Source organism: Trematomus bernacchii, unplaced genomic scaffold (assembly GCF_902827165.1).
Source record: "Trematomus bernacchii unplaced genomic scaffold, fTreBer1.1, whole genome shotgun sequence".
NCBI classification, from domain to species: Eukaryota; Metazoa; Chordata; class Actinopteri; order Perciformes; family Nototheniidae; genus Trematomus; species Trematomus bernacchii.
This window is the reverse complement of record NW_022988043.1, coordinates 9,643,496-9,663,410: the sequence shown is the minus strand read 5'-3', so window position 1 is coordinate 9,663,410 and position 19,915 is coordinate 9,643,496. Positions and strand designations below refer to the sequence as shown.

The following is a 19,915-nucleotide window of genomic DNA, read 5'->3' as shown; positions in this document are numbered from 1 at the left end:
GCCATTACACAAAAGGGGAGTTAGTCGGTTCCGTAAGAGCCAGCATGTGGGACCGGCTGTACAAGGTTTCGGTGAGTGTTAAACGAGTTATGACATCACTTATGCGACTCTTGTAATTGTGGTCTTTCTAGTTGCGTATTTTCATAGTCGTATATTTCAACAGTTTTACGACAAACTGTGACTTTCTTGACTTGGAAATTATTTTTTTAAGTTGACAAACATCATATGTGTAATTCACAGCACAATTCAAACGGGATAAACAAATTATTTCTCTCTCGCCATTGACTACCATACATATTTATTCCGAAATAAGATCCCATGGTGGTCCACCGGAAAGGGAGGGACTTAGGCTCTCTATTGAGAGTAAATTAGAGCAGGAGGACACGCCCACAAGGAAGCTGGCTGTGAAGGGACAATTAGCAGCTGTCAGGAAGAATAGAATCCAGACTCCTGTTGACATACTGGCCGGTTCATTTCACTGGGTCAATTACAAATACAAGCAGGTACAAAACAAACAGAGCGGCTCCTGCAGTGACCTGTTGTCTCACACAGAAATAACTTTGCCTCTAGTCGAGGAGAATAACAGAAGCTGATTTAGTGTGTATAAGGAAATTACATCTCTATGTGAATCCTCAGGGAACTTCCAGTCCCGTGTTATTTGTTTAAAGTCGGATTAATTATAGATCAGAGTGCCTATAATATCATCCATCTCTATGGAATTGACAAAAAAATATGAGCCGTTCTCAGTCCATTATTTCAATCCCTGCAGACACAGACTGAAATTAACTTTGATTAATTCAGCCTGAGAGGCAACTTTCAGGAAAAGACACATTAAAGTGATGAAAAGAAATGAGTGTGGAATGAATACACCATGATAAAAAAAAAGTTGTGAAAGGAAAAGCAACTCACCGTCCATTAGGATGACGGCTCCTGATCCTTTGTCCAACACGTCTGCTATGGTGGTCTCAGAGGTGAGGGTCCCTGGAAAAGGTCATTTACACATTCCACTTTAACAAAGTATAGTCATTTCGTCTTGCAGGTACTTATTAATACTAAACTCGCTCTGTACTTCAAGACATAACTGTGCCGTTACATCTGCTAACGATTCTAACCAAAGCGACTTAAAAGCAGTGCAAGATATGAATTCAGAACAGTGAGAATCCTGCAGGTAATTAAAAGATATTCGCTTCAAACGAGCCAAACCTTTTTAAGAACCTTTTTTTTTTTCTTCATTGCCCAAGGCCTCGTCAAAACAGTCGTGTTTGTAGACCTTTGACACATCGCCTTGACTGTTTTTCACAGTAAAAAGTATTTAAGCTTTTTTGATTATCAATTAATCACTTAGGTCAAATATGTGTACCAATCCTTTTTGGTAGATTGTAAGGGATTCATCTTTCAGAAAATCTCAAACTAAAGACTCAAGTTTTCAAATAAACTCAGACTGCTCCCCGTTATACATCATTCAATAATGAAAAATGATGAAGGAAAATGGCTTTTTGTAAATGAATGGCTCAAAACAATTTTATTTTATAAAGTGAAATCTACACAGTACATTTATTACTTCTATAAAATAAATGGTATGTACTATAACAGCAGAGAGGGAAATACCTGAGGTGGGTAAAGGCTTGTAAAGCTCCAGATACTGCTCTCCGTGCAATACCTGACACACAACATTAGAACAGCTGTGATATAAACATCAAACCAAAGTCTTAAAGCCTCATTAACATGAATTATGTGTGCAAGACCGTGTGAAATACATGCATGCATACGAGCACACAACACATTCACACGGACAGAATCAGACTTGAAAGACTTATATGTTCTAACCTGTGTGAAATCTATGTTGAGTCCAGGGACTGAGGTCAGCCCCCCCCCCCATCAGAACTGACTGGGCCACAATGACCCCAAAACTTGGGAGGCAGACGAAGTCTTCATGGCCCTCATACAGGAACCTGCATGGAAATGTTAACAGTGACTCAACTGTGACAAATCACACTTGCACAGCTCTGGTGGGTAATCCTGGATAGATTCCATTTAAATTTCACACAGGTTGATTTACCAGACCCCTTTAGGGCGGTTACAGTCATTAAACACACACAGATACACACCTAAGATGGTCGGGGTCCTTGGTAGACATGCCCACCCCCAACGCATAGAGGATACACTGGATGTGGGTGTAGCTGAACGAGGATGGGGGGAGTTTGGTGCCCACTGCCTCAATCTGAGAGGAGGAGAGGAGAGTCAGCTTCGCCAGATTAAAAATAATCATATAGAGGGCAGAAAATTAAAAGGTATCTTTCTACTGAGACTCTGATAATTAATATTTAATTTGAATAGATAGAAGACCAGGATAAGGTTTACATCATGGTTGATTAACTCCACACCCTGAATACAAAAGCTTTGATTAACACCGCTCATATAGTCGGAGCAAATGAATCATATTTTATATTGTAAGGTGAAACAAATATATGCACTTCGGGAATAAATAATGAATCCATCTTTGTTAACAGTGCAACTGTCTTAACAGTTATAGAGTGCGTTTTAGCAGCCTCGCTTTAGGGATCCACTGATTGACATGTGATGCACCTAAGGGTGACATCATTGAGTGTCTCTGCTTAACCTCTGCCTCTAACCTTAAAGATCTCCTATCATGCTATTTTTAGGCATATATTATGGGTCTCAGATATATATATTTATATATATAAAAATATATAAAAAACATATCTATGAAGTGTTTTGCTCAAAATACCAAACAGATCATGCATTTTAGACATCCCTCATATCCTTCATATCCCTCAATTTCAGCCCTGCTAGAGAAGTGCTGATTCTGGGTCAGTAGCTTCAGATTTCAACTGGGCTGATGCTGGCCCCGCCCCCTTTTGAGCACACGGGCACACTGTGAGTTCTGTGACGAACAGGCTGTCTGCTCTGCTCAGATACAGCTAAACACTGCCGTGATTACACGCCATATCATGTTCCAAACCACATCAAGGATTATTTATGAAACAGTATGGAGCTCAAATGTTTTTTCTCTTGCGGGTTTACCACAAGGCGAGTTCCTTTTATTATGTCCTGCTTCTTTACACATACTCTTCCTGCTTCTTTACACATACTCTTCTTTACACATACTCTTCAGTCCAGCGTGAGTGTTAGCGATGCTTGCTAATGTAAACAAAGACCATATTACGTCCAAAACACGACGCGCATTGTTTCTGATAGCAACGTTTCTGATAGGGCCGTGGGCGTAAAGCCAGCCCACATTTCAGATATTACCGGCAGCAAATCCGGATCATCTCCATTGTACCCCCGTTTTCAGAGATGCGGGTACAGAGGGAAAGAGAGGGTTGTTTTTTTACATATTTATGTATACAAGACATCAAAAAGTGCATTTTGCATGATAGGAAACCTTTAAAGCAGATTGTCATCAAGTTTTGTACAGACGGTCAGGGTCAGAGGATGACGTCCGCTCACTTTTTCTCAAGATCTCACTCCCATTACTTTTTTTTTTACCAGCGCCACTAGCAAGATTAAGATTTGACTTTAACAGTGAAATAAGATAAGATAAGATAAGATGGACAAATAGCTGAACATCTAATGAAATGATTGGCACATATTTTCTTCATAGTTCCCAGACGATGAATCTTAATGATGTTAATGATCCCTTGTAAGTGTTTGTACCATGTTGCCATGCCAAAATGATTAGCATGTACCACTAAACATCATGAAACTGTAGAATCTTAGACTTGTTAGGAAAAGATACATAGAGTCAAAGAAATACATGAACACACTTGAGTAGTAGTAGAAATGTTTAATCAAAAACAAATCCAGAATCTCTAGTGATTTACAACTAAATATACGGAGAGTATCAGTCCTGTTAAAGACAGACATATGGGAAGAAATGTAAATGTAAAAAGCAGCAAAAGAAGTTAACATTGTTTACATTTGTGATCATCAGCAGTAATTAGTTTGAGGACCTGTGGGATTTCACCGAGTAAAGAGGAATCAGCAGTTCAGGAACGTTCTCATGGGCAGAGCTTTGTAGGGGATCAGCACAATTTTAAACGGATCCTGAACTTGACAAGAGGCCATGAAGGGAGGCCAGAGCAGAGAGGCCAGAAATGGAGCGATGTTCAATCTGTGGTTGTACTTTTATTAACAAGGAGCCTGAAAACGGTTTCGGACAGAGTCACAAATGTCGTTTTAAAGCGTAGGAAGGTGGAGCTGTATTGTAAAGGTTTAAAATTTCAGTGTCAGATCCTCTGGCAGAGCTTTCCGGTACTTAAAGACTTTTTTTTTATCCCAGCTCATGATGGGATTTAGAAAAAATACTACACCAATCTAACTTATTACAAAACTAATGCATTATTTGTCATTCTTAAGATTTGTTGAAGCATTTTCTAAACATGTTTTATTCCAGGGCCGTAGCCAGGGGCTTACAAATACTAAACAGTCATGAGTTGATTTTTCATATTTTATTTATGCAGTTAGCTGAATGTTTTGCATGTTTTCTCCAGCAAGTATTAGACACGTTGCAGTGACACAACAAATTAAGTTCCACATACAGTAGAGGAGGATAAGCTATATTAGGCGGCTGGGTCAAATGGAGCGGGACGAGGGGTGAAAGGGAAGATGCTGAGTTTCCAGAGATATTAACTCCACGGTAGTGTGTCAAGTAGTGTTATTAAATATATGAAATATTTTTGGCCCTCAAATCTAACTCATCCACATTCCAATATCCTGTGAAGCCCAAAATAAACAAACATCTGTGAAAACACTACAGTCAGAGTAGTCAGGTGGTTATACATATATGTGGTTATACGTTACACTGCGTTGAGCTATATTGAAACAATATTGGTGGTAAAATGATTTGATTCTCCCTCTGCATAACACCACTCCTCAGCTTGGTTTTTCTTTTTTTTGCATATGTAGGGGACTCTCCATATGCGTCATGCGCTCTCACACGCAGACAAAGACTAAAGTCACAGTTAAAGAGCTGCAACAAAAAGATGTGGTTGTAAGTCCAGTAGTTCAGTCCCTTGGTGAGATGAAGTAAAAATCCCTTTATTAAGGTCAAAATTGGGTTTGTAGCCAAAGGGATTTGTTTTTTTGGGGCCTCCTGGTGGCCTAGTGTTTGAGATGATAGCTGTGTAACCGCTGGGACGCTGTTGGATCGCTCTGACTCCTCCGCCGACTCCACTCGAGACAGCTCACTCACAACTGACTGGAGAGATTCTACACAAAGGTGGAGAAGGGCACCAGAAAACAAAAATCAAAAGCTTGTAAGATGAGGTGAAAAAAACGATATTTAAACCTCAGTGCCACTCATTACACCTGAATCTCTGATGCCACGAAAAGTACAAGTTGCTTGAATATAAAGCAGCAACCGACAATTATTTTAAAGGGAACCTATTATGCAAAATCCACTTTTTCATGTCTTTTATACATAAATATGTCACCTCTGTGTAAAGAGGTTCAGAAAGTTTCAGGAAAAAATACTCTCTCTTTTTGTCCTGATCCATCTATATAAAAACCTGTCAGTAAATTAGGTGATCATATTTGGCCACTTTGTGATGTCACAATGTTTTTCACCTGAATCTCCTCCTAGAGCACCATTGTAGTTGTTTTAAACCAAACACTTCGCAGAGGGGCGTGGCCAGCAGCAGCTCATTTGCATGTATAGCTACAGTTAGAGAATCAGCACTTTTGAAACAGGGCTGAAACAGAGGGGATTATGGGATGCTACAATGCACGATCTGTTTGGTTTTTCGAGCAAAACACTTCAGAGACATGTTTGTATATATCTGAGACCTATAATATATTGTTGAAAAAGAGTATAATACGGACCTTTAAAAAAAAAGTTTAACTTCATCTGTTTCCTTTTAAATGTTGTTATGTCCGACCACAGTTCTTAAATCCATATATTTTACTATCACAAAAGACAAGGGTCGTTTTTTTTGCTTGGAAAATGACAGCCAATTGTTGTAACTCTTTTCGATATCATGAAAAAACTAAAGTAATTTTGTTATTATGTGAGCTGGACCAAATATGTTGGCATTATAGACCAACTACATAATATCGGCCATACTCATGTTTAACAAATGTAAAGACAATACAGTTGCATGACATTACAGCACATGTGAGTGCACTGAACTGCAGTAACCAGACCTAATAAAATACTTTGCAGGATATTAAATAAATATATGTACAACAGTCGTGCCGTGTGGTGTAATTTAAGCAATACGTGCACTACTTACGTGTGTGCACTACACTAATATTCAAACACACACACACTCTCTCTAAGTCAGCTGAGGACACAATAGTGATGTTTGTCTTGAGGCTACTTTGTGACCCTGTTCCAAATAAACAGGCCGGCCAGCCACACAGCCACAGCCACAGCCACACACACAGGCCACACACACACACAGGCCACACACACAGGCCACACACACAGGCCACACACACACACACACACACACACACACACACACACACACACACACACACACACACACACACACACACACACACACACACACACACACACACACACACACACACACACACACACACACCACACACACACACACACACACACACACACACACACACACACACACACACACACACACACACACACACACACACACACACACACACACACACACACACACACACACACACACACACACACACACACACACACACACACACACACACACACACACACACACACACACACACACACACAAGGGACAGAGTACACCTCATTTAACATGTTAGTTACTGAATCATGATATTATTGAAGCAGGAGAATGTGTAATATGAATGCCTTGATGTTGAAGAAGAGAGTCGAGTGTCTTTTAAAATGTTATTGGTTAAATGTACTTACAGAGAAAGACACAAAAGTGTAGAGATACTTGAGGGGGCAGCAGCTCAGTCTGCAGGGACTTGGCTTGGGAACTGAACCAGGTTGCCGGTTGAGTTTGTATTTCGGGCCTATATTTGTCATTGTAAAATTACACCAGATTGAAAAATGTAATCTCCCCTCAGGGATTAATAAAATTGATCTTAATTGTAATTATAAAGCTATATGAAAGCTCAGTTTACCATATAGTATAAATGACAATTTAGTGTTTTTACCAAACCAAAACAGATCAAGTTTTGAAATATATGAGATAACATGATGTAAATATTTATTCCTTTTTTTTTTTTTAAAGTTTGCTTTTTTTGCTGACAGTCAGACCGCGTAAATATAGACAGTGGTGATGGGGATAAAAATGGTTTTAGCATGCAACAACGTCCCCCCCTGGAAGCAAGCATTGACATTAAGGTAAAATGCTTTACATTATACAGTAGGACCCCACCATTACCAGTAAAGTGCAACAGTGCATTGTTCCCTGATGCTGATGCATGTTGCAGCCTCCACACTGCACTTAGCGAAGCAGTCATCCTGATTAATCTTTCACTCATTAGGTAGTGATGATTCTAAAGCTTAATCAGCTGTTTTGTAATTTTTAAATATGTGTTCAGTCATCTGTTTTGAGTAATATAAGATATAAAGGATTCATCTGTTGACTTCATGCTACAACCAGTTTAACAGAAAATGGTGGCCTTTTCTCTGCATAATTATTTAATGTGATTCAATTATACTTGAGGCTCAATGTTTTATTCAAGCAACGCAGCCGCTGAAGTGAGTGAAAGTGAGCGGGAACCAGTTCACTTTCTTAGACTCCATGATAGGGAACACAGTGAAGTGGAGGAGCCCCCACCCGGGGAGCTGTCACTGCACTGCTGTGCTCGATGTCTTTTGTACGTCGCTTTGAAAAAGCTAATCTCAGTTGGCTTTTGTCCGCTGTAAATATGAAAAAGTGATGCAACAGTCATCAAAGCAATTATGTATGTTGAAGGAGCTTTTCTGAGAAGGTTATTATCGTCCCTGACTTCGTACACTGTGGTGGAATTAAAGAGTCATGAGTTGCCATGTTTGAAACCGTCGGAGATTTTACAGCTCCACACTTTCAGAAGTCATCATCAACCAACCGTCACAGTCTCGAGCTGCAGCATTATGCAGTGTAAATGAAATAAGGAGAAGATCTGTACTACAGAGGGCAGACATTAATGTACAGTAGGAATAAAGGCAAAGGGCAAAATGTGGAGGAGGACAGGTGAAGGGAATAAGTTACATAGTAAGTGGGACAAAGGTTATCAAAGTAAATAAGGGCAAATTATGGTCAGGTAATGTTTACTGTAACTAGCATTTTGTTCACATCCATTTACACCAGTGTTTCTTCAGAGTTCACCAAGTCAAATTCAGGGCTTTTGAAAGCATTTTTCGCACCACAATGAATGGAATCTTAAACCCATTTCAGACTTATATCAGCCAAAGTATGAATACAGGATGGCTGACACAGCAGGCTACAGCTATTTATTAACCATTTGTATTTCTTGCAACACATAACAAAAAACTTGTCATGAAATAATTTATCAAATTACTGCCACATTAATGCATGAATGTATCAACTGAAAAAAATGGTTAAGTGAATAATTTAAATATTTTTGGAAGACCTGCAGAGACCCCGTGTACATTATAGTCAAAGACAATATTCAGCGGTGTCTACTCACAGGATTGATCCCTGAAGACGAGGCTGCTGCAGCTGTAGGGTTCCCACTGACTTCTCCACCAGACTCCACTTGAGACAGCACACTCACAATCGACATCATAGACTCTACAAAAAGGTGAGAAAAGACTAATGAGCTAAAGAGAGACAATTCTCAGTGTGGAGGAAACTTCTGTGTAGCAATGCATTGGGAGTCACCGACTCAGGAAGGAGACACGGTGAGAGTTGGAGCTTTTGATGTCAAACACTGATGGGTTTATTCAGAGTATTCGGCCGGAGGATTCACATCACAAGTCAAAGAGTCAGAGGTTCTGACTACACGGTAGAGTTGCCACGTCAATTCTGAAGAGCCTCTCTCTCTATGCTAGACCTTTTAACTGGTTCACAGAGAGTAATCAACATCTCTGAAGGAGTAGACTAAACAGCTGGGAACACTGAACCACCTGCGTCCGACACTCATGGCCTCAAAGATTTCACATCTTAGAGTCCACAAACACCGATAAGGAAGTGCCTCAGTGTTCTCACAACAATTACCATTCGTGCCAGACAAGTTGACCGGTCACAAACTGGTGACAACAACACATATGGCACCAAGGCCTTTCCTTAAAGGAGATAACAGACGTCAGAGTAGATCATAAAACGTCACAGAGCAAAAGGTTAGATATCTAGAAGCATTATTCCTTAACAGTCAGGGCCACCTATTAGACCTTAGGAATGTGAATCTATGATGCCACAGACTCTTTCAAAAAGATAGATAGATAGTAAAGGTGATATTGACAATGCAACCATCAGTTGAGTTTACTTTAGCAACCATCCTTCAAATGTGGTTTAACTAATGCAGACTAACTTTGTGTTGGCAAGCTAGAATTCTCATCTATTTATGTTCCTCAACAACAGTTAGAGGATGTATCTAGGTTACATGCACTTAACTAACATTGCACTCTGAACATGAATCGCTTTTTCGTATCACTCTCAATCACTTTTTACTGCAGCTGCACATCCGTTCATACAGATGAGGAAAATCAGACAAACTTATAGTTCAATATATTTTGGATAGATTATTTTATTGATACTTAATGATGTACCAAGTCATAATTGTCACAATTACATTTTTGTGTTGTAAAACGATAATAAGACCTTGATGAGTTCGGGATCCGAATATATATGGGGTTCATCTTCCAAAGCCATCAGCAAGATATCATTAAACCTGCACAAATGAATACGCTTAAAGACTTTATTCTTTGCCTCAATAGCGCGGAATACCCTTAATCTCAAGTTAAATTGATCAAAGTAAAGTTAAATTGACTTTCAGGGGGAGATGTCAACACACGATAAGAATTTCAATCCAACACATCCAGGAGCAGCTTTAAATGGATGAGTGATATGAGATTCATGGGAGTTAAAAATAAACATAGTTTGCCTAAAAATAGAACGAAAACAAACTCAGGTAACACAAGCTAGAAATACCTATGAATATTAACAGAAACAAAGATAGAAACCGAGGAAGAGAGACTGTGAGAAGAAGACCACAGCCTAGGGCTGTGCAATTAATCGTATTTTAATCGCAATTACGATTTTGGCCTGCCACAATTACGAAAAACAACATAATCGTAAAAAACGATTATTTTGCGTTGCTTGGTTGTGACAGTGCACTGCAACATATTTGATCTAATTTATTTTAGTCTAATTTATTTGTATTTATCATATTTACATATGTTTAGTAGCTTGTTGAAGTGCGCTCCAAAATATTTGTTGATCTTGTTTATTGGTATTTATTATTTTGATATTATTTATTTAAATGTAAATATAAATGTATAATTTAATTTATTTTTGTATTGGTTTTTCAGTTGAATTATACGTTCAGGGTAATCAACAGTTAAAAAGATACTGTTCAAATTATTATTTGTATTTGTTTTAAAGTTCAATAAATGGATGTTTTCAAAGTCAATGAATAATCGTATTTAATAATCGTGATATCAATTATTGACCAAAATAATCGTGATTATGATTTTTGCCATAATCGCACAGCCCTACCACAGCCCATAATGACTGTCACTCAGTTACAGAGCAGAGGCAGCAACAAGTCTCTGTAATAAGCTACAAATGAGGAGGCACTACAAAGTCATGCTAATGAGGCCAGCTAGCGCCCTTTGGGACTGCCACCCTCGTTCGGGTAATGTTAACACCGCCGCCCTTTCCCCGAATGTACATCTGAGAGCGTGATGCAGGATGGAGGAGGCGGAGAGAATCATAATCAACATTTGCCACCCTCCTGTTTGCAGGAGACCTTTCAGGAACAACACTAGGCTTGTGTTGACATCGAGTTTGGCTTCACCCTTTTCCTCCGCTCATTCGGTTGATCTACAACACCATCTTATCGCCGCTCAAAACTCTCTGTAATAACAGATGAGCTGACAGAGCTCAATAGGCTAAGATCATGAAGAAAGTTGTCACTGTTACAAAAGACCAGTCATGACTACATGAGTACTTCACTGGCTACAAGCTTTTAAAAATCATTTTAACCACAATTCTTCCTTAAAATAGTGTTTGAGCTCTCTAATTGCCTTATATTTCCTTGTTTTACCAATATCACACACTATCACACTGAAATAGCAATATTTTTTCAACATTATTCTGTTGACTGATACTATGGTACCAAGTTACAGTAGACCTTCTTGAAGCGCCTTCAAGAAACTCGAGATACTGTATGTCCCTCTGCTAAAAACCTTTGATTAGATTCAGTGTAGCTGTGAAGGCGACCTGCAATCTGAATCATTCTGAATAAACACAGAATGAGTCAAACAAGTGTGAAAGCAGACAAGCAGGGCTATGAGGGAGTGTTATCCAACCAAGATTTGGACTCAAATAAAAGCGAGTGAAAAGGGCCTTAGTAACAGCTCAACACCAAGCAGGAATGAATAATGAAAATGTTATTGTGACATACTATATGGTCCTTATGAGAGTGTGTGTGTTGCCTATGAAAGTATAAGGTTGCCTATGCAGTATTTACCCTTTGTACACAAAAGACACTAATGGTTTTTGCGTGTTTTCTGCCCATTACTGACCTTGCAAGCTCGTCGGCTTGGTAGCATCTGTGAAGTCACAGATCTGGTCCCACTGGTCCCTGACAGCCTCAGGGGTCATGGGTTGGTTCTTCTGTCTCACAGTGCGGCCCAGAGAACGCTCCCAGCGCACTGCACACAAAGAAAGAGGTTGCTGCATAGTAAAAATCACACACAGTGATAGTGAACCAGGGGCTAATGAATATCATAGATGCATACAGACATTTCCTCAGGGGAAGATGCACACAATACTCACATTTAGCAATCCAGCCTGCACCAGTCTGAAAGAGCATGGAACATGAGCAGATGAGCAAACACACAGATCTAAAAAATGTATATATATACTGTCAATTTATGTATAATGAATATGTCAATGGTGCGTTGCTGTTCTCAATGACAAAGAATGTTACAAACTACAGGGAGTACAGTGGGAGTGAGATCTTACTCATCTTATGAAGAGAAATAAAGACAGTGTTTTATTTATTTGTATTTAATACCTCAAACAGTGCTCCATTTTCTTGGCATTGTTCATGACAGAGCCAGAGGACCAAGGGAGCGACAAACTCAGGCTTCAGAGATGCCACAAGGTCTAAATAAAACAAAACAAAACATATACAGCTTATTTTCATTGCACAACTGTTACACAATTGTCCTAAAAAGCAAATGGGTGCTTTTTAGGACAAAAGACTGTTTGGTATAGTGTATTGTTAAAAGGATGCTGTGTTAATGATAATTTGTAATGTCAAAGTCTTATTATAACATTGTGTGAATTGTTTATTAGAATAATATAACACAGACCATGCACTGACATCGGAGCAGGAAACAGAGCTTTTGGATGCATGAGAACATAGGTCCAGATCAAATTCAGTTTGAAACTGCAGATTTTTAATAAGTTATGACTCATATTACTTAACATGTCGGCATGAAGTCAAGCAAACAAGGCACAGGCTTTTAATTCCCAGTATGAAGCGTAAAAGATTAAATACAGGACACCATATGCGTGCTGAGAACATCTGCATCCTTCCATCAACAAACATGGAGGAGAAAGATCAGGCATTCTGTTTCACTGCACTCTGCACTGTTTAGCAAGATGGGTTTTTTTGGTGTTTTTTTTTTTTTAGAAAAGCCTGAGTCAGTGAAAGCAAACATATGGTACCAAGTCATTTACTAAGGTAAGGCCATCCTGTGACAGTTGGCACAGCGCAGCGTGACAGATGCTACGGTAGACCGGCACAGCAGGGCAGCAGAGCCATTCCTCTAATTTGTCATTTAACACCCCAGTCAACAGAGCTGCAGTCACAGAGAAGGCACAATATACCCATAAAGAATTTAGGATATTTATACACACTGGGTTTGGTGGGTTAGAAAAACATTCTCCATCTTCACGGCCGCTTGAGATCCTTTTAAAACATGGCAGAGTCCTACAAATCATTGCCTTTTAAAATCCCTGACAAGTTGTCTTTTTTAATGTTTACTTTTTGTTTGATATAATGTTCAAAGGCAACAGAGTCTCCTGCGTTCACAAGCTGTATTCAATCGTGTTTATTGTTGGTATCCAAGACTGCGACATCTTCCGTCTTAAGACATATTTTAAACATGAAAAATATAAATGTTTCATTTACATATTTTCTCATACTTTTTGAAAGTACTTGGAAGCACGGCTAACACCTAGAGCAAAATAAGGAGGTCAGACCTGCCTGTTTAAATCTAGGGCTGACACATTAAAACTTTTAAAGCACTTAAAGGATGCATAGTTTCATCATGGCCGTCGGAACAGTAAAAACCACAGTTCTTGAATATTGAAAAGGCAAATTTGCATGTCAAACGGGAGTGCTGTTGCCTAAAACTTTGTAAATCAACATTACGTGGGCATTACATTATGCAGAACAGAAACTACCGGGAAAATCCATGTCTATTTTGGCCTTATACAAAACAGATCATCCCAGTATGTGTTACACAGACCAATAGTGTGTGTGTGGTTTAATCTCTGGGCTCACCTGGGGGCATGACAGTCTCTGTGAGGCGGGAGCCGGCCACAGGAGCAATAGTGTTGCAGTAGATGTTGTACTTGCGTCCCTCGATGGCCAAGGTGTTAGCCAGCCCCAGCAGGCCCAGCTTGGCGGCGCTGTAGTTGGCCTGGCCGAAGTTTCCGTAGACGCCTGCGCCGGAAGTGGTCATGATGATTCTGGCCACAGAAAACCAAAGGGCTACAAGTCAGTTACAAGCATTACTTTTGACTAGCGGGAAAAACAGACATCCCACACACACACATAAGCTCACTAAGTGGTGTGCATTTTTCATGCATTCATAAACACACTAGAGTATGAACATGTAGGCGTATAGTCATGTAATGATAGCTCATTCACACATAAAGCAATCTATGTGCAAATTGACTTGAACACTGTACATGCAGAAATAAATACATGTATGAACAGCCGACACACAGTCGTGCGCTTACAATTTTGCTAGTAATCTCACGCAGAGAGTTCAATCCAGTCAAGCAAACGTGATGAGGTATAGCACCAACTCCACATTAACAGTAGGAGACATCTGAAACGTGCCGTCTCTCAGGTCATCAGAAGGCAGTGATCCATATCACGGCACACTGTGCACTACAATAGAACACCAGAGGATGGGCAGCGATGCAATATTTCTCAAATCAATACTTTTATGCACTAAAGTCTATGTTTAATTACTGAAGGGACCTGTAGGAGTCAGGAAAGTCAGAGTGGGGATTTCTGACGTATGATGTATTGGGGTTCTTGATTGTTTATATTTTGGCATTGGGCTTTGTTTATAATATTATTACTTATTATTTCTGGACCTATTTTGGGTTGGGTCACATGGGTATGGGCGACCCCCTTGGGTAATATAATCACCTGTTCACCTGTGTGAGGTGTGTGTGGAAGAGAGGGTGAGAGGGTCGCTGTATTTTATGTTGACCGCAACCTTTTCACTGCTGGATTAATCAGACAGTATATATATGTGTACTAATGTCTATCTTTCAACTTTTGCAGAGCTTCAGAGCACCAGCAAACAGGTGTTCATTTTGGAACTAAGGTTACATCGTTTTATTATGTCTTAGTGTCGCTTCATGCTTATTTATAATCTTTGTTTCTACAGTATGCCCATTGTGTCTAGGTAACATATCATTTCTATTTTTTATTTCTTTCTGTAAACGTTTTCAGCTTTGAATACACAATGTATTTGTGTTTAAAGGTGGGGTAGGTAATTTTGGAGAAACCAGCTGGAGTGCGCAAGAATTAGAAAATACACAGCCGGAAAGAATCTGCCACTTCCTTACAGAGCCCCTCCTCCAACACACACGAACGCGCACATGACCAATGAGGGCACGAGATAAGTTTGTGCACACATGGAAGGCTGACAGGCAGGTAGGCCATCCAGTTATTTTAGCCGGGCCGGCTAAAATGATTGGTCGTACTTTTTACAGTACTACGGCTTCCACAGATGACATTTTTTTATGGATTTTTTGTCAAAGCACTTAAGATATTCATTGCTATCGGGATGTTAAGAGCATTCCATGGAATTAGGGCTGTCAGTCGATTAAAATATTTAATCGCGATTAATCGCATGATTGTCCATAGTTAATCGCGATTAATCGCAAATTAATCGCACATTTTTTATCTGTTCTTAATGTACCTTAGAGGGATATCTTTCAAGTTTGTAATACTCTTATCAACATATGAGTGGACAAATATGCTTTATGTTTGTTTATTATCATTTGAACAATGACAAATATTCTCATGAATATTAAACACAACAACCTCTGAAATATTACAAATATTCGCCTCAATTCAACCTGGAACCTCTCTCATACAATAATACTGTGTGTGTGTGTGTGTGTGTGTGTGTGTGTGTGTGTGTGTGTGTGTGTGTGTGTGTGTGTGTGTGTGTGTGTGTGTGTGTGTGTGTGTGTGTGTGTGTGTGTGTGTGTGTGTGTGTGTGTGTGTGTGTGTGTGTGGACACTGTGATGGATCGTTGGAGCTATGTGCAGCTCAAGGCATATATGCTCGAACGGGAGCTGCCTGGACGCTGCAATCATGTTGCGCGTACTATCCGTGCTGAGTGTGCTGACTTTTCGTACAATGTCCCACTGTCTGGCTACCTGCATAAAGTCAAGTGCTCGGCGCAGTTGTCGGCGAAATGTCATTGAAACAGCTCCTTATATCCGTTAGCGCAGCTAGCTAGCACCAGATGCTAACAACAACAACACGTAAGGTGTGCCTCGCTCGCGCGAGTCGCGCCCATAGACTGTATATGGTCGCGCCACACATACACACTCCCTCCCGGTCCTCTCGATGGCCAGACCGGGCCTGCCAGTGAGCGTGGAAGTGGGCACAAGCGGGCGGCAGGAGCGGGGCTGTCAGCATCAGCTTGTCGATGGTATTTACACTCGATGCGCTCTGAAACTACGGCGGCCGAGGACAAAAAAATACACATGCGTTAATCGCGTTAAAATAATTAGTGGCGTTAATTTTTTTTTGCGTTAACGCGTTATTAACGCGTTAACTTGACAGCCCTACATGGAATATAACAAAAAGTGTATCTCGAGCCGGTTTCTCAAACGTACCTACCCCACCTTTAAGTTGTGGACAATAATGTATAACTCCTTCCACCATGAATATTAGAAAACACCTTTTACATCAAAACCTTGACTTAAAACCAGCAGCATTTATTTTCATCTGTATTTTTCAGTTTTATAATAGGCTTCTCTGCTCAGTGCAGTGAAACCTTCTGCAGAATGCTACTTTAATGTTTTTGGACAACTCTCTTCATCTCCAATTCAAGTGAAGCACGTGTGAAGGGCATCTGTTTCCTGAAGTAACATGGGAGCAGAGCTGGTTGTGTGACCTTCTTCTGCAAATTAAAATTCAGAACATGCAAACCTCCAAAGGCCCTTGTCAGAGCACACATTTTAACTTTTTATAGCAGGAAAAGAAAGCGCAGGTGTTGGGTTCAGATCATCCAGAATGCTGCCACTGTTAATGGTATTAGTAGAACCTGTGTTTGACGAGTCAAAATATCTTCACCATCTTTCATAAGATTATGATTAACAGATTAACCCTTAAAAACATTTTCAATATATTTCTACATACATCCTCACTGCTTTAAGTCAGTGTAAATTAACCACTGAATGTTTCGCTTCCCATTCAAGAGACTTTTCTAGAGATAAGGATGTTGAAGGTCTGACAAAACAACCTCACCTCTACAACTTCAGTGATTATTCAGAATTGTTTAAGTTGTGCTACTTAGAAAAATAAGATGAGCTTCTTGTGGAGTCATCAATTTAAAAAGAACTCAAATTGTAAGATATTAATCTGCAGTGTGCTGCATAACCAAATTAAGTAATTTCCTTCATTCTCTGGTGATTTACATATTCATATCAAATGTGCTGTCTGGGGCTTTTATTAGTATGCAGATTTTTTTCATTGCTAACCATGAAACCAATGAAGCCAGACATATTAAGGGGTGTCAATCGACTAAAGTTGGAGTCATAATGTGTGTATAATAATGTGATGGTAGACATGCTTTATATTCATTATAACTTGAATTGCATATCTGTAAAGGCCACATAAAGTGGGTCATATTCAAACTTTTTGACTACCTTTGGTAATTTAGCCGACATCTGAATCAGATCTAACCACACAGCATTTTGTGCCACGTTTAAATCCTCTGGATTATAGTCCATACTGCTAAGGATATGTAACTTTGTTGGATCTAAAAAATATTAACTAATCCTCCCAATATAAGATCACATCCATCTACCTCAAATGCTTAGTAGGCTAGTAGCTGGGCTCCTTACCTGCCAAACTTTTGATTTTTCATGTGGTTCCAGGCAGCTCGCGTCACCAAAAAGGAGCCTCTCAAGTGAACTCTGTGAATCAGGTCTGAAATGGAGAGAAAGCAACATCGTGAACACCTTTTGCACTTTTGTTATTTCACATTAGAAAATGTTGGATCAGATCCAGCTAGTTGCTTCTCAAACTCCCACACAGGCAACTTGTTTTCATAGACATCAAGTACATCCACAACAAACCAATGTTAAAACATGTTTTACTTATAGCATGGTGGAACATGAGAGTATGAGATGAAACAAACAAAGGTGAAAACTGTGATACGAGTTCCCCCCCCCCATACACAGTAAGAGTTAATAAGAGTAAAGAAAATATTTAAATTACCCCAGTCCAAATCACTCGTCCGGGCAAATGATCGGTCACGAAGGATCCTTGGCAGAGAATACACAGAGAATACTTTTTGACAAAACTGAAGGATCTTGTTAACATGATTATAGTGGTGCATACTCCAATTAATAATCTAACTACAATTAAAGCGCACCTTAAAAAACAGATGATGTTATTTAATATAGAAAACAGTTTGATTATTAGAGTGCAAATAGTTACCCAGCATTGTTTACAAGAACATCTGGAGAAAAAAGATAGATTTCAAATATCAGTTAAAAACTATTATTTCATTGAGATAATTTCATCATGATAAGTATCCAAACAATGCTCACCAATTCTTCCAAATGCATCCAATGCTGATTGGATCACTTTTTCTCCATCTTCCACAGAATCTGTGTGTGCATTTGAGAGACGGTCACAGAGTACTTTTGGACATTTTCACATTTCATAAACAATGAATCTTACATTATTTCTGTATTTGTGGGTTTCCTGTAGGACTGGATCTATTATTCTGTTGTTGGTTGTTTAATTATTGTTTGTTTACATTGGTATTGGTTGCATGTAGGTCCATAGTGCCACCATATGAGTGATGAGGAGAGAGGCTTATGAGAAGGTTGAAAGTCTCCCCTACATGCTCAGTATGTTGAGTAATGAAACGAGCTGAGTCACCTTTTTCAATGGCAAAGAAGATTGCTATTGATACCAAGATTGGCATCATAGCTTGTTATAAAATGGATAAAAGTATGCCAACATTTGAATTACATTTAAAAATAAATCCCTCTGTCTAATCTGCCTATACAACACATTACAGCATTGTCTTGAATTGTAATTTAAAAGGTTTTCTAACATATGTAAAATGTACAATGGTGAGAGGGGACACCTTTTTCTATAAAACAGCTAATATTCTCACATTCATTATTTTGATTATCAAGTTCATTATTACATAAGCTGAACACCACGAGGTCAACAAAAGACAACAATGAGAGATGTAGATAATGATGTGCTAGAGGAGAGAAAGACTCAAGACAAGATCTTAAACTTCTCACCATAGTTCGCCAAGGCCTTGCCTCCCTTCGCTCTTATCTCCTCCACCACCTTATCCGCAGCGGCAGAACTCTTTCCGCCCCCTTTAGTGTCGGCCCCAAGGTCATTCACTTTATTGCAACAAAAAGAAAAAGATTAGCAATAATGGGGTGTGTTCCGCAACTCTCCACGAGTGATTAGGTTAGGAGAAAAGTGTAGCTAAGCTGATTCCTTGTCAGAGTTCAAGGGCAAGTTCAGTCCAGGCAGCAAGGAGAGCTACTATTTTGGGATGGACAATGTTCTTGCCAACACCTGAGCCAACTGTGTAATCTAAAAAGTAACATCATTACAGTGAAAGTCAATGAGATGCACATTTCTGTATGACATGCCTAATTTTGAAGGAATGATTTAACTCCTAAATCTCTAATGATGCACCCATTCAACTTTTGCTCTCTTGATAATGAGTACACATTTTATACAAGTGCTCTTTTTTAAATCACTCACAATTAAATATAATAGTTGGGGTACATTTCTTAAGTATCATTCTGACCATGAGACAGGGGTTGCTGTGTGAACTAAATCGAACTGGTAGCAGAGACAATATAACGCTGATATCCAACCCTCTTAACATCAGTATCTGAATCTAATCAGAGTCCGGTGTATCGGGTTAATTAATAATTGAAAAGATAACCAGTATCAGGAAAAAAAACTTAAAATAAATCATCTGGAACCATGCTGGGTGAAATATCAACAAGCACAAGCTCTCCATGGCAAAGAAAACATAAATAGGTTGAGGGTGCACTTAGTTCACCAAGTACTAGTGGTTAAAGCCTGGCTACACAAACAACAGTAATATCCACAATAAATGTTCAAAAAATGTAGGTAAAGGGGCCAATATATCTTATTTACCTATAACTGAGGCGCCTCTTTCAGCAAAAGCCAGTGCATATTCTCTGCCGAGACCTGTGGAAAGTAAGACAAAGATGTAAAATCCCAGATTGTGCTTTAA

At 39.4% G+C, this 19,915-nt stretch overlaps 1 protein-coding gene across 1 annotated transcript in view; it reads right to left on the bottom strand.

Annotated features, from left to right (window-relative positions):
• Nucleotides 1-19,915, bottom strand: part of hsd17b4 (hydroxysteroid (17-beta) dehydrogenase 4) — a 28,890-nt gene that overhangs the window by 7,589 nt on the left and 1,386 nt on the right. The window contains 16 exon segments of the mRNA XM_034118148.1: nucleotides 910-981; nucleotides 1,609-1,660; nucleotides 1,828-1,875; nucleotides 1,877-1,952; nucleotides 2,109-2,221; nucleotides 8,623-8,726; nucleotides 11,684-11,812; nucleotides 11,937-11,961; nucleotides 12,178-12,269; nucleotides 13,678-13,865; nucleotides 17,505-17,589; nucleotides 17,881-17,927; nucleotides 18,103-18,124; nucleotides 18,216-18,275; nucleotides 18,930-19,037; nucleotides 19,816-19,869. Of these exon segments, the coding sequence (XP_033974039.1) occupies nucleotides 910-981; nucleotides 1,609-1,660; nucleotides 1,828-1,875; nucleotides 1,877-1,952; nucleotides 2,109-2,221; nucleotides 8,623-8,726; nucleotides 11,684-11,812; nucleotides 11,937-11,961; nucleotides 12,178-12,269; nucleotides 13,678-13,865; nucleotides 17,505-17,589; nucleotides 17,881-17,927; nucleotides 18,103-18,124; nucleotides 18,216-18,275; nucleotides 18,930-19,037; nucleotides 19,816-19,869 (1,275 nt within the window).